This window comes from Lissotriton vulgaris, chromosome 1_1 (genome assembly GCF_964263255.1).
Source record: "Lissotriton vulgaris chromosome 1_1, aLisVul1.2, whole genome shotgun sequence".
Classification (NCBI taxonomy): Eukaryota; Metazoa; Chordata; class Amphibia; order Caudata; family Salamandridae; genus Lissotriton; species Lissotriton vulgaris.
The window spans coordinates 401,220,357-401,236,363 of NC_141685.1; the positions used below are offsets into that span (position 1 = coordinate 401,220,357).

General features: G+C 43.2%; 1 protein-coding gene across 1 annotated transcript in view; it reads right to left on the minus strand.

The window, feature by feature from the left end:
- The window catches only part of CDCP2 (CUB domain containing protein 2), a 304,534-nt gene that overhangs the window by 169,622 nt on the left and 118,905 nt on the right, over positions 1-16,007 (minus strand). Inside the window, exon 4 of the mRNA XM_086936204.1 lies at positions 4,156-4,509. Coding sequence (XP_086792330.1) covers positions 4,156-4,509 — 354 coding nt within the window. The remainder of the gene's footprint in view (positions 1-4,155; positions 4,510-16,007) is intronic.

Genomic DNA, 16,007 nt, shown 5'->3' on the forward strand with positions numbered 1-16,007 from the left:
CGGCAATCAGTAACCAGTTCAAGACCACCACCAGTAACAGTTGTCCCCGGACTCCCAGCCCACAAATACATCCATCTAATTAGGAAGAAACAGAAATCAGGCACAGCAATTGCAACCCGAAATAAAATAAACATGCCAAATAATAGCAATTACAGTCTGAAATAGGGGGTTACGCAAATGTATCAACACCAACAGGTCGGCAAGCGTTCCAGTCCGAGTCACAGTCAGTCGATCAGGCAGAATCAGCGAAAGAGAACACTTCAGCCCTGGCCTGAACGTTGGAACCCTCCCAAGCATGGGCGCCTCTGCGAGTACACCGCAGGCAGAACAAAGGAGCAAGATGGCCGCTCTCGATATAAAAGGGGCAGAAGGAGAGGAAATGAGTGTTCCCAGTCACCGTCCACCACCATGTCCACGATGACAAGCGCTTTCCCCACAGCAGAACTGCACACACACCAGCATTGCAAAAAAGGCCGTGATAGCACTGGCAGAGGCAAAGTCTCAGGTGCCGGAGTGAGAGGAGACTTTGTAGCTACAGCTTCGTCAGTAAGGGAACCTTCAATACAGTAGCCAGGGGCAGAGCGTTCCACAGTCTCATGCAGCAACATTGTATCCACCGCGAGTGGAATGAAAGGCAATAGGGGATCAGCCAGCCGCAGTCGTTCACAGTGAGAAACAGCTCCTTCAATCTTTCGCTCCAGCTCTTGGGTGTTACGTTGCCATGTCGCCCTTAGATCTGCAAGGGCCATCAGGATGTCTGCACAGTTCAAGGCTTTCCCCAGCAGCAGCCGGTGGGCACTGTGCAGCGACGCCACCGGAGCATCTTCCAATTCGAGAGTAGGCAGGGCAGCAAGTACTGGGGATATGGGAACCTCCGCCTCACCGGTTCGGCATACAGGCGCCATCACCGTCCCCACAGTCAATTCACAGCGGAGGGGGGGGGGGCGACTCAATAATCAGCAGGGACAGCAGTTAGAGCCACCAAGGGCGACACGGCTCTTAATCCGGTACCTGTACAGTGTGAAGGCCCCCCGCGATCTCTGTAGGTGCGGGTGATACGCGGCGGAGGAGGCGCCCCAAGATGGAGGTCGCTCAGGGTGATGGCCGCACAACAAAGGAAGCGTCGCCACACTGCCCCAGCCTCGCGAGTACCCACTCCGCCGCCGAAGGTAGCCTCGACAGTCCGCCCACCTCTGCAGTCATCCACGGATCATGAAACGGCGGCCCCGCCTCAGCCCGTCCCACCGAGCACGACCAGCGGCGCCCGGCGGCGGCGATCGGGGCAAAGTCCGGGAGCAGAGCCGGGAGTCATCAAACAATCGAAATCCACCCCCAAAACAGCCGGCGGGGATATTGGCAGGACGCGGTCGGCATCAACGCGTTCGTGGCTTCATCTGCACTCGTTGTAGGTAAGAGGAAATGTCAGGATTTTGTAAGAATAACAGGCGGGTTGCGGAGCCGGGAGCTCACACGTCCGGTCCGTCCGCCATCTTGGCTCCTCCTTCGGAGTGGCTCCTTCTTGGTGGGCTTCAAGTTTCCCCCTTACCAATCTGCAGGTCTCCCCTGTGATAATCCGCTGGGTCGCTTTTCTGTCTCTGGCCCAATATTTCAAGCAATTTCCACACAGCTTGTGCCATTTCAAAGAAGTGTGTTTTGCCATAGTAGCTGCCTTTTAGTTTTACTGGGATCATTAGAATATGTCAACTCCATCGCATTGAGTATTTCTTTGACGAGCAAGTACGATCGTCCTTTCTGCTGCACTTGAAGGGTATAGTCTGGGTAAATACTGATACGTTTAGAGTCTATTTTCAGGGTGTCTTGTTTGCGAGCTTGTCCCAATATGGCATCACGGTCCGTATAGTTGAGAAACCGAGGAAACACAGGCCTGGGGGCGCCCTGGGAGGGGGCCTCGCCGCCAAGGGTGGGTGGGTCTTCTCAATGACGGAGCAGGGGGATATAGTGTTTGCCACCAGCCACTGCCTCAGCTATGTAGTCAAGACCATCTGCACCCACTGGAGTGCCAACAAAGTGTAAATTATTCCTTTGGGACCTGCTCTCTGTGTTTTCTACGTGGTGCTCCAGGTGAATCCCTCTGTTTTGTAGGCCTGCCACAGTTGTAGATAGGCTAGTCACAATGTCCTCAGCTGATTAAATCAATTTTTCCACTTCTGCAACTCTGTCTGGGATTTTCCATACATCGTGACGGAGGAGGGCAACCTCAGATCCAACTCCTACAATTTGTTTTTCCATGTTGGTTCGCAGATGGCCTGGAAAATGCATTTGGAATAAGCAGTGTCACTGCTGTGTCCCCTGGTGAGGTTGTGCATTCAGGTGCCCTAGCACTGGTGATGACATATTTGTTGCACAGTGTATGTCTGTGGCTTTACCATCCTTAAAATACTAGGTCATCTTCCCACATCTGCAAGGGGGTGCCCCTGCCACCCTGGCCAAAGCACGCTGCCTCCCTCTCGTGTCACCAGAAGGACCGGGGGGGGGGGGGGGGCACATCCAGGGATGGCACAATGGCTGCTGCATTTTTGTGAGATAGGTTAAGCGCCTTTATCTGGGCCTCCCCAGAGGTTGCTAAAAGTCACTAATAAGGGGGAAAGGAGGGAGGGTGGTGCTGATTCCTCCACTTCTGCGGGTGTAGTTGTGCTGGTGCCCGCACATACTCCTCAGGCCCTCCGAAGTCCTCTGGCAGGTCCCACTGGATCAACACATGTCATCCGCAACCCAGGATTCTGGCCATCAGATAGAGCGACCCCTTTGCCCTCCTGTAAAACCAGTTGGGCCCCAGGGCTGGTATGAGGGGTCTGTGTCCTCCCCACAGCTTTCAGTGGTGCAGGAGCCAACTGATCTGCAGCAGTTCCTCTTGGCCCCCAGTGCCTCTCTGATGCTTGGCTGTGCTAGACTGGCTCTGCCTCACTTGCCCCTCATGGCTCACTGCTTGCGTGACCAAGCCTTGGCACCATTGGTCCCCTGTCCATTTTGCAGCTCACTCTTTCTCACCTGCACCACACTCTCATTGTGCTGTGGGCTTCTGTGTGGTGTTCTGCAGTAGTGCTGGGTCGACTACAAAGATCTGGATACCGGCAAGCTTGGTGGAGCAGACTTAGAGTGTTTCCCCTAATTATGTGCGGCTGGCCACGTCCTCCCACCTTATAGGATTATTGGTAGAAAATAAACTTATCAGTTTCATAAAGGTATCATCATTCAGGTCTCATCAAGGTAGTATCTTGTAGGTTTAATCTTAGTATCATATTAAGGTGCTGTTTAAGTATCATTGTTTAGGACACATATAACTATTATCTTGCAGCATCTACGAATCATTTCTTAGGTCTCATCTAAGTACAATCTTTGGATAATGTTTAGGGTTGATACTTTAGGTTGCATTTAAGTATCACATTGTGAGAATCATCTTGACATCATCTTTAGGCCCTGTCTGGATATTATATGCTAATTGTCATCTATGTTTCACTTTTTGGATCTCCTCTAGGTATGATATCTTAGATGTCATTTAAGTATCCTCTATTATTTCTCATCTTAGTGTCATCTTTGGATAATGTGTAGGTATCATCTTTTAGGTTACATCGAGGTATCCCGTTTTGGGTACCGTCTAGGCATCAGATTTGTTGTCATCTTGATATTATATTTTAAATGTAATCTATGTATCATCTTTACGGTCTTATCTATGTATCATCTTTGTAGACTCCTCTGTAAATCATCTCTAAGTCTCATCTATGTTAGAGCTTCTTTAAGTCATATCTATGTATGAGTTTGTAAGTGTAATCTAGGAAGCAAGGTTTATTTATAATCTTTGTATAATCACTTTGGGCTTGTCTTGGTATACTCTTTAATTTTTATTTAAGTCTAATTTTTGGATTTCTTGTTTGCTTCATCCTTTAGATATCATCTAGATCAATAGGCACTAATCTGTGTCCATGGTCATGTGATTGGGTCCAGTTTTGCTCACATTGTTTTATTGTCCCTTCTTCAGAAGTGACAATATCTGACAATTCTGACAATATCTAAAAATTGAACTACTTGGTAATAGTCCTATAGTTTTTCTGATGTTATTAGTGCACTAGATATTAACACGTTGAGCCATCATTAAGTTAGGCACTCACTCATCAATACCAAAGACAGGTGACTTACCTCCAATGTAGGAAACAGAGAACCCCTTGCTTGCTGCATTTCTGTCTGTGTTTAATACCAGTAATACTTTGTTGCCAGTGGATACGAAGGGAGCAGGCTTATCCGTGCCACACCATGTCCCCAACAAAGGTGAGCTCTCCTTGCTTCCATCATACACAGAGAGGTAATCGTAGTCACACTTATCTGTCAGGCTGTTCCTGTCTTCCAGCTCCAGATCCATGAAAAACATCTTTATGCGGAACCCCAGGGGAAGCTGAACCGTCCAATGGCAGTTGATGTTATTGGGATAACTGTTTGGATATTGAGGACTAGAGAAATTTCCTTTCACAGCTGTGAAGACTTCATGGCATTCACCTATGAGAAATGAGGGATCCATGCATCAAAATGAATTCACGTGTCTGTCGAGAAAAATGTTTTCCACAAAAATACTAGGCAGTGCAATGAGAAATCTCTCAAATGCAACAGTGCATTATTTAAGCACAAGGCATTCCTTTATAGCTCACAATTGGTCCCCTTTTCTTTTTAGTCAAATTGTTTATGCATGCATGCAATTGTTTTGAGAGGAATGTGGGTGCACTTAATTTAAAAAAAATCCATGTAAATGTGCTATATGTATGCCTCGAGTTCATGAAATTGACATCAGCAGTTGACCCAGAATTTCAGCCAAGATGACTAAGAGAAATAACACCTGCAGCTGAAATCTACAGTGATCGGCAACTTACAAGGTAACATTCTACTAAAGACAACTCAGCATTATAACCTTCCGAGGCCAATACTTTGAATGTCATTAATATGGGCAGTGTAACAACTGTTATTTACTGTACTTAGTAATGGTAGACATATGTTGTGATGAGCTATATATTAAAAAAATTATTGTCATACCCATCCTGAACGGTAAATAATCCTAATTTGTGATGGTGGCAGAAACCTTAGGTGGAACATTTTTGAATAACTTAAAATCACTATTTTATTTTAGTCACACCACCTGAACATCACATACATATAGGCATATTGTGGTCTAGAGAGCCTATTATGTTTTGTATGCATTGCTTGAATGTGAGGATAATTTCACTTATTCAATAATGTAAGATCCAAAGAATATTCCCTTTAAATAAAAGTATGATTAACCATTGTCCAATAACTGCTGACAGGTGAGTTTGAGAAAAAGGAGTGAAAAATACAGAAATACCCAACAGGGATACGAAAAAAGTTTTTTATTTTTAATTAAATGAAATTTTATTGAATTTGCTTACAGCACAAAAAACATAAAAGAACGGGAGAAGTATTGTATGTACATCACGTCATTCATGTAACCAATACTAGAGGAAACGAGTGATGGAACGGACAGCATATTCCATTTGGTTAAACACAAAGGGGCGAGATAGCATGTTCAGTGGAAGTACACTGGGTGGACATGGCTGGCCTGTGTCAGGTCATTATGCTGAATTGTACTTTCCTCAGTTATGTTTCGTTGGAGTATAATTTTAATGAGACCGGTCGTCATGCACAGCATATTATCCAAGAATTTGCTGGTAGATCAAATTCTAGCAAGGGTCGAATTCTGAACAGTACAAGGCCCGCAGAATAAGGTTAGAAAAACAGAAAAAGAAAAGGAAAGCGGAGAGCGAAGAGGTACAGCAGATGGAGGAATTAGAGAGGGGAGAGGCTAGAGCTCGGTGCCAAAGAACTTGAGGTAGTGAATAAAGTCAGATCACAATGGGGGAAGCCTTCAATTAGATCAAGTGGGAGGTCTCCAATGACAATGAGGGGTGTAGGTGATATAGCAGCTCAAGGGGTTTAAAAATCATAGGGTTAGCGTCAAGCGCCTTCCATAGTTTCCTGTGTCTGGGTTTCCAGGGGGAGGTATTTAACACAATACTATCTGCTCCTCTTAAAAAAATTAACCATTCTTGCCATTTATTGAATGTGATTTTCCCAAAGCTCTTCCAATTTCAAAGGACTATTTCACACGCAAGTGTTAATATTAAGTCAAGCAGAGAGCGTTCATCCTCCCCTGTCTGTTCAATAAGGATTTGTCTGTGTTTTTAAAGTCAAGGCATGGATGGCTACCAGAGTATAATATGATCCACAATGGCTTGTCCAAGGGCTGTATTTTGGCATCCTTTTTTTTATTTAGTCTATTCTTGGAAGATTTGCCCCAGACTCCCTCCACATAGAGCTTCTCTATGCAGATGTTTTGGCAATCCTGGATTACATATATGTTGGGCTCCTGCTTAAGGTAAGCACTCTGGAAAACTATTCTAAGGGTAATAATTTACCAGTGTACATAGAGAAGACTAAGGGCCTTATTTATGAAGGCCTTACACCACCACTGCGTCACTTTTCAGTGACACTGCTGCAGCATAATCAATGTGCCATACTGCGCGCTATTTACAAAGTGACGCATGTAGGCAGATGCGTCACTTTGTAAATGCCTTCGCTACATTATACATGTGCCAAGTATAATGTATAAAGGGTGGGCGTTTCCATCTAAAAAAGGCTTGTAGAAGTGAAATTTATGAGATTTGACTGCGCCACTTCTACGATTTGACTGCATCAAGGAGTGACGCAGGGCCTTTAACATGGTCCTACGTTTTCGTTTTTTTCAGTGGCTTTGGGGTAAAAGGGGCATGATGGTATGCAGCCCAGAAATTACATCAGAACTTGGTTTGATGATTAAATGTGCCCTGTCTTACTGGTTTTTAACCACTTTTAACTTAAGTTATGGAAAGTGCCATTTATAAAGCAGTTTAAGGGAAATATGCTTTCTAATATTTTGTGGGGGCTGGACTGTAATCCCTGGATATTTTCGAGACGATTTCGACTTCTTTCGAAGGAAATTCTTAAAAAGACTCTTTACCCTCCCCACAAGCTGTGACAGGCCCTCGAGGTAGAGGTAGCCTCAGCTTCATGGGCGGCTTTGGCTCACTGTCGTCTATTGTGGTATCTCTCTTCACTGCACATTTCTGACATACCAACCTTCAGTCTGACATGTAAGGAAGAGCTATTTTTCAGAAATTTAAAAGTTTGAAATATGTGAGGGCAATTGTTAGCTTGTAAGCATTAAGAACCTGACTTGCAGGCCCAAATTAAAGCTCTGCTCAATGAATATTTAAAGATAGTGAGCTTAGAAGTTTGGAGGGTCTGAGAGGTGAAGCCTCTGTAGTGTTTGTAGTGCAAGTGAGGGTACGGAGGGCATGTTCTCTGTTCTTGATAAGTTAAGTCACACAAGCCTTTTCAATGAGGTACTAAGGTTCAGAATTGGAATTAAGTCTGTGGAATATTTTCGGCTACTTTAAGAGGGTCATGGTGGTAGCAACATGATGATTATTATCAATTAGTTTGGTGATTAAGGATTATCAATATCACCATCAACTATTTGACTAATAGTCCATTGACCTTAGGAGGAAAGTTGAACTATGAAAATTAGTTTAGATATTGACTAATACAAATCAAAGTGAAGAAAAAACCCCAGCCCACTGGATCAGTTTGGAGCTTGGTTTTGTTTCAAAGCCTAAATAGCGCTGGAAAATAATTGCCCAAGTTAGATAAATGTCCAAGTCCTGATTCCTGACTCCAATGCTCAGAACCTGAAGACTGGCAAAGCAGTACTGGAAAGTGATGCAAGAAGGTGATTGCTGGAGTGGTGTGAGTATCAATAGGGTTGTGAAATGTTGTTAATGTGCTAGGATGTATTTTTGAAGTGTTGAAAATAGTAAGGGTTTTGACTGTTGATGAAATTTTGATCATTTTGAATTGATGGTGTTATTGATTATATTGGTAATTTCATAGGACCGAATTTTCAGTTATTCATTATATGTTCTTTAACATGAAAAGTTAGTGTCTTGTTTTATGTTGTCTGGAAACACAGGTACAGTGATACCTGAAAATCCCGGAAAGGAATAACAGGTGGTAAATGGAAGCCACACTGCAGTGAGATTACTTGTCTGTTGGAATAACACTGAGAAGCTAGATAGGGCTGGCAGTGTGGAATTAGGGACTATGGAGCATATTATCAAGCCTGTGCGCTAAAATTATCGCCTCTTTATCGGCCGAAAACGGCCGATAAAGCGGCGATAATGGGCTTGATAATATGCTCTATGGAATTCCAATCGAAGCACATGTTAGATGTGAAGACATCTAACATGGGCTTCGATTGGAATTCCACAGAGCATATTATCAAGCCCATTATCGCCGCTTTATCGGCCGTTTTCGGCCGATAAAGCGGCGATAATTTTAGCGCACAGGCTTGATAATATGCCCCCAAGTTCTGTGTAAAAGTGAGAGTGATTGATAGCAAAGAGTTCGCTGGTGAAACTTTGGTGTATATCACCTAGAAAGGGTAACACTGAAGGAGTAGCAGGTTCTTCTGAGCTTGAGTTAAGGGTAAGCGGAGGGGATTTACTTGCAGTGTTTGAAGAGTAAACTGAAGTATTTATTTTGTGAAGAGTAAGCGGAATGTGTTACTCGCAGTGAAGAGAAATCTATCGTTTGTTTAGTGGAACAGACAGAGTAGCGCATGTTTTTATGTTTTTAATCACAACATTTTGATTAAGAAAACTCAGAAAAATATTGCAGTAAGATTTTGTTTGAGAGGGTCAGTAGTAGGAGTAAAACTGACTGAAATTTAGAGTGACAGCATTGGAGAAAAGAAATTGCATTGAACTATTTCAGAAATGAAAATGTTTGAAGGTTTAAAGAAACTGTTGGGTTGTAAAGTGAAACTTTTGTTTTTAATTGGTGATGCTCCTGAAGGAACACCTTTGCATTGTATGCCTACCAATTTGGGACAAAATTCATGTAGGTGGGTCCACCAATGGTGCAAGATTACTGAAAAAGAGGGTCCTTTGAGGTTTCCAAAAGATGGTACTTTTGAATTGCAAATTATTGACAAATTAAGGGAAATGTTATGTGAAATAAAGACACCATCTAGAGTTACACAATTTGAGGCTTTAATTAAGCATGTGGGAAAAGACAGCAAGAGACAAAGCAAGTGAGGATAAAAAGGTAAAGCACCAGATGCAGGATAAGGGAATTAATGATGATAAAAAGCTTCAAATAAATAATGATTCAGGGGATGAAAAAATGGATGCATTGTAATAAAAGTGAACTTGCAGCATTTCTGAACATATTCCCACAATTGAGAGACAGATGTATGCTGTGGTACCCAGAAGTTGATGGATTTGCTGACATTTTAAAAAAACTGTGCATTAATTTGGAAATGTTCTTTTACATTGGCATGCAAACTGAATTGTGAGAAAGCACATAAGCACATAAGAAAAAGAAAGAAAAAAATATAAAAAGGGAACCTATAGGTATGAAGAGCGTATGGAAATTATAATTGAAGGAAAAAGAAGAAATTGGAGAAAAAAATGTTGAGGTTAAGTAGTGAAATGTGCAATATAAGCAGTGCACCCCACATACCCTTTAATACAACATGGTTTAGGTAGAGGGTACGGGTCATTTAGGCCAGATTTACCTCTTTCCACTTATACTTCCTGACGTTTCTCTTTTTCTTTTTTTTTTTTTTTCATCTTCCGGCTGTAAATAGGATGGGAGTCCATAACAGAGTGCTATCTTCTGGTTTTCCAGATAGATAAAACAAGGGTTTCTCAGGGGGGGAGGTGGGTTAGACAGGGGCACTGGGTGGGGGTTGCAGGGGATTTTTTTTTTTTCTAATCACCTGCAGGCCTCTAAGCGCCCGGAAAGATGGAATAGGACAATAACACAACAAGGTCAGAACAAAAGATCGCATTGGATTAAGCCATGCTCAGGCTTCTCCTGAACAGTAGCGTTTTCAGACTCTTTCGAAATTTTAAGAGGTTTCCTTCCTCACGTAGCCCTCCAGGCAAGTTGTTCCACAGCTGGGGAACCAATACCGAGAAGGCTCTGCCTCCCTTCGTCACTAGCCTGTACCGAGAGCAAGTCAACAACTGCAAGTCCGAGGACCGAAGTGATCTCGTCGGGCAGTACAGTTGTAGGCGCTCCTTGATATAGGCCGGAGCCTTACCATAGATGACCTTATGGGCTGTACACAGACTCTTGAATTCCACTCTCTCTTTAATTGGAAGCCAATGTAGGTTTTGTAGTAGAGGAGTGGCTCTAGACCTCCTAGGGAGTCTAAAAATCAGTCGGGCAGCATCATTCATTAGAACCTGAAGCCTATTAGTAAGGGTTTTCGGTAGGCCAAGATAGAGGGCATTCCCATAGTCGATTCTGGAAATGATAGTGGCAGTTACTATTGAGCGCATCATGGGCTCTGAAAGGATAGGGGATAACTTCCGCAGTTGCCGGATGATATTAGTACAGCTGCCTACCACCGACGCGATCTGAGGCGCCATCGATAGGTCAGCATCCAACCGAATCCCCAAGCTTTTTACAGCCAGGCTTGGTTTTGGGGCCGTGTGGCAATTCTATTCAGAAAATCCATTAAAGCAAGACTTGTTTCTAAACTCGTAGACCCTGGAGGACGATGGGCAAGAGTCTCAGTTATAATACATGGGTCCCCTATCACCATAGTGGGATACTATGGCCCTAATCAGGACGATCCATCGGCATTGAAGGTCCTTTTCTCACATTTGTATTTGTTTCCTGAACCAGTTATCTTAGCGGGTGATTTCAACATAGTCCTGGATCCCTTAGTGGATAAATCACCTTCTAATAGAGGTAAAGTTCTGTCCAAGACTAGGTCTTACCTGCAAGATAACACGAAGCAGTTAGGATATAATGACATCTGGAGAACAATGCACAGATTACAAAGAGGAATCACATTTCGAAACTATAGATTTCATCATCAGTCTCGAATTGATTTTATTCTGATTAGTCAATCCTTAGTCCACCTGGTTAAGTCGATATCTCATCTACCTTTTCATCTTTCAGACCATGCGGCGATTCTTTTAGATTTGGAAGGGTTTCCCAAAAATCGATCAAGTAATTGGTCTTTTGATCGATCACTATTGTCTTCAACTAATATCATTGATGCCCTCAAGGTAGAGGTCCAGTTTTTCTTGGATGTAAATATAGGGTCTGCCTCTCCAGGTGTTACATGGGATGCATTTAAGGCATTCTTAAGGGGTCAGATAAATTACAAAGCTTCATATAAGAATAAAATATACAGAGAAGCAGTGGCCTCCTTAGAAATGGAGTTGGCTAATCTTCAAACAGACATTGCTAGGCACCCTGATGCCTGCTCATCTATAGTACATGAGAGGCAGAATAAAGTGACCATCTTGAAAGGAGAGCTAAGCTCAGTATTAAATGCTAGGGTCCTAGAGAGATGGGAAGCCAGTAAACTGGCACATTTTGAGTATGGCGAAGGTGCCAGTAAACTGCTGGCATGGAAAACGAAGACCGAGCTAGTTCGTAATAATATTAACGCAATTACGACTGGTGGAATTACATTCTCTACCGATGTTGATATTAGGAGAATGCTCCGTGACTTCTTCATTGAAATTTACTGTGAAGATAATAACGTTGAGCCAAAGCAGGCTGAAGATTGGCTGGCGGGCGTCTCTCTTCCTGCTCTGACATTAGAACAGAGTAACAAACTAGAAGATCCGATTTCACAGGAGGAGGTCAGGTTAGCTGTAGCCAGTAGTAAAAAAGGTAGGGCATCAGGCCCGGATGGTCTGCCATCTGAAATTTATAAAGCTCTGATTTCAACTATTATTCCCTTTCTGACTGAGCCGTTTAACAAGATTCTTCTCGAAGGGATGCCCCCTCCTAAATCGTGGGATAATGCTTCAATCGCATTGATTCTAAAACCAGGAAAATCAGCAACAAGCTGTGGGTCTTACAGACCAATTTCTATTTTAAATACAGATTATAAAATCTTTACATCTGTACTTGCAAATAGGTTGGGGGCAGTAGCAACAAACATCTTGCATACAGACCAAAAGGGCTTTGTAAGGGGACATCAGCTGTACGAGTTGACCTATGATCTTATAGGTGCTATCGATACGGCGACGGTGGCATCACGTCCTCTGGCAGTAATGACCTTGGATGCCACCAAGGCCTTCGATAGAGTTAATTGGGTTTACCTATCGGAGGTCTTGGGAAAATGTAACTTCGGAATTTTTTTTAGGCGCGCAGTCAAACTCTTGTATAAGAATCCGTCAGCATCTATACTCGTCAACGGAGAACTATCAGACCCATTTAACATCACTCGGGGTACCCGCCAAGGCTGCCCACTCACCCCCCTCTTATTTGATCTTTATATAGAGCCTTTTGCTCAAAAGATCCAAGACAATAGTAACATCAAGTCTTTTGTGTTTGAGGGATGGGAGAGGAAGGTAGCCTTGTATGTGGACGATGTTCTCATTTTTACATCTGAGCTACAGTCGGCATTTCCTGCAGTAATTACTTTGGCTAAGGAGTTTGGAGCCGTATCAGGTTACGAAGCTAATGCTGCCAAGACAGACATAATGGTCTGGAATGACCCTGAGCCCGTGGCAGGGGCCCAGATAAGTCCAGTCCTTCGTTATTTGGGTCTAAATATATATAAAGATATAGACGAGATAGTTCCAGCAAATTTCTCGCTTATTGCCAAAGAATGTCGTAGGCTAATGAAATCATGGTCTACACTTCCACTATCTATATTGGGTAGATCTAATTTAGTCAAAATGACTATCCTACCCAAGGTTACATTCTTATTCAACACCATTCCCCTTTTTTTTGATCCCACGATGATAGCTAAGCTCCAAAGCGATATTCGTTCATTTATTTGGAACAATCGTAACCCGAGAATTGCTTGGAAGAAGATCAGGCGGCGTAGAGAGAAGGGAGGTTTGGCGGCGCCTGATCTACAGCTATATGGGTGGGCCTTTCAGATGTCCCATGTTAGGATGTTGTTAAAATCCCCGATAAACTTGGGTTGTGGGCACATGTTTGCTGCATTACTCAGAGGGGAAAAGGTTGCCGATCATGAATTTTTGTTTAAGTTTGGGGATCCCAAGTTTTTTAAGAAAATAAAACTAAAGGTGCTTAGAGATTCATGTAGAACATGGGCTAAACTTAGGTGTACCATTAGAATCGACTACTACTCCTGTAAGGCTCCATTATGGAACTCACCTGGTTCCCCGAGCTGGCTCTTGGATAGCCTTGCAGCACCACTACGAGAGGCAGGATTGGTAGTTTGGGGGGATATCTTTGTTGATGGCAGCCTATTGCCGTGGGAGATATTGAGTTTAAAAATAGGGACTCGGTTCTCCAGGTTCAAATACCTTCAAATACAAAGCTGGGCACATTCACAGATTTCTGTTCAAGGTAGATTTCAGCTGGGAGGGGACAGTACATTAGTGTCCCTCCTAACAGATAAGTCTCCATTCAAGAAAGAGGTTTCACTCTGGTACAATCACTTACTGGATGAAGCAGAGGATGAGTTCCAGTTACCAGATCTGCTGTGGTCCGCACATATTACGAATATCAGCATGAAGAATATGTGGCTCGAATCTTTCAAGATCATGAGGAACATAGTGAAACCATTTTGGTTACGCCGAAACCACTTGTTTACATTACATAGGGCCTACTATTCGCCCCAACGTTTGTCGAAGTTTTCGGACAATTCGGCTGTTTTATGCCCGAAATGTGGCTTGGCAGAAGCTTCGGATTTACACATGTTCTTGGACTGCTCACTCTTATCACCGTTCTGGAATTCAGTTTCTATATCGTTATCCACCTCCCTGGGATCCCAACTAACATTATGTTCTGCTCTTGTTATTTTTGGTATTTCATGGGCCAGCAAAAGATCTACTTTTTTTTTGTATTTTGTTGGCTAGGAGAGAAATATGTACGAAATGGAAAGATCCTTTACCTCCTACCTTGCTTGATTGGCGCACGTCTGTGCTACAAATATCAAAGTTGGACCTTCTAAGATCAGGAAACCTAAGCAAGAGAAACTTCTGGAGACTATTAAATTGGTAATGAGTTATAACTTGATCTTGGGGGGTTTCCCCCCCCCCCCCCCCAAGGCCCAATGATTACGCTGCTTGGCACCTTCTCTTACATTTGACTATACCCAATAAAGTTGAAATCGAAATAAGACTGGGTATTTGAACGCAGCATGTGTACCGGACGGTTGGTCCAATGTGGCTTAGTTGGATTATGGCACTACTTACTGTGGGGCAATTAGGGCGGCCCCTCTCGGAGCTCCATCCAGTTTATCTGAGACAGTAAGTTCACCAAGGGCGAAATATGAGGACACGAAAAAGAAAAAAAAACTGACTGAAATTTAGAGTGACAGCATTAGAGAAAAGAAATTGCATTGAACTATTTCAGAATTGAAAATGTTTGAAAGTTTAATGAAACTGTTGGGTTGTAAAGTGAACATTTTGTTTTTAATTGGTGATGCTCCATAATGAACACCCTTAAATTTTATGTCAACCAATTTGGAACAAAATTCATGTAGGTGGGTCCACCAATGGTGCAAGATTACTGAAAAAGAGGGTCCTTTGAGGTTTCCAAAAGATGGTACTTTTGAATTGCAAATTATTGACAAATTAAGGGAAATGTTATGTGAAATAAAGACCCCATCTAGAGTTACACAATTTGAGGCTTTAATTAAGCATGTGGGAAAAGACAGCAAGAGACAAAGCAAGTGAGGATAAAAAGGTAAAGCACCAGATGCAGGATAAGGGAATTAATGATGATAAAAAGCTTCAAATAAATAATGATTCAGGGGATGAAATAATGGATGCATTGTTATAAAAGTGAACTTGCAGCATTTCTGAACATATTCCCACAATTGAGAGACAAATGTATGCTGTGGTACCCAGAAGTTGATGGATTTGCTGAAATTTAAAAAAAAGTGTGCATTAATTTGGAAATGTTCTTTTACATTGGCATGCAAACTGAATTGTGGTTTGAATCTAACGTTTTTGTGCAAAGGCCAGGTGAGGAGACAATGAAAAGGGTTTGCATGAATGCACCATCATTTTCTGTTGTTATGGAGAAAAACATAGCAGTGATTACTTTCCTGAAGGGCAGAGATCCAGCAAAGGATGCTGATTGGATACAGATTGAAAGAACACAGATGGAAGTAAAGGTGTTTTGGTTCTTTTGCCATCTTTATAACAGATTTGAGCATTGGAAGAAGGAATATAAATTTAAACAAGATGCACAAAAACATAGAGAAATGCAGATGCAAAATATGCCAGCTAAGCAAATGCAAATGTCAGTTCAGAAACAGGTACCAATGGCAGGAATTTGTCAAGCACAGGTGGTCCCACAAAATATGGAAACTGCTAAAATTAATTTAAATAAGTTGTCCAGAGCAAATATGAATTATTTCCAGAGGCAAAAACAGAACCCAGTTTAACAGGTTGCTGTGTTTGAAAATGAGAGTTTTAACCCTCACAATTCTGAATTTACCGAGTCCATTGTGAAAGCAATGGAAGGTCCAGACGGAGCCCATTAGGATCGCGGATGGACTTGCGTCCGTCCGCGACCTCAGAGCAGGAGGGAACCTCCGCATGGCATGCGGAGTTCCTCCTGTGCAATTAGGATGTGACCGTTACGCTGGCGGTCACATCCTCTATTTTTAACATTGCGGCGGGTGCGGCTTCAAGCTGCACCCGCGGCAATGTTAAATATGCACGCATTGCATTTGTATGTAGAAAGTGGCAGGCACCGCGCGGTGCCTGCCGCTTTCTGCATAAAAATGCTGGGGGGTACCATAGGTACCCCCCATGTGCACCTCCCTCCCCCCCTTCACCTAGGGGACCCGCAACGGGCCCCTGCAGTGAAGTTCCACATGCTTTTCCACGGCGGAAAAGCCGCCACGGAAAAGCATGTGTCAGAGCCCATCCTAATCTGGCTGACGGTGTCTGAGAAACACCGTCACCATATTAGTGCTT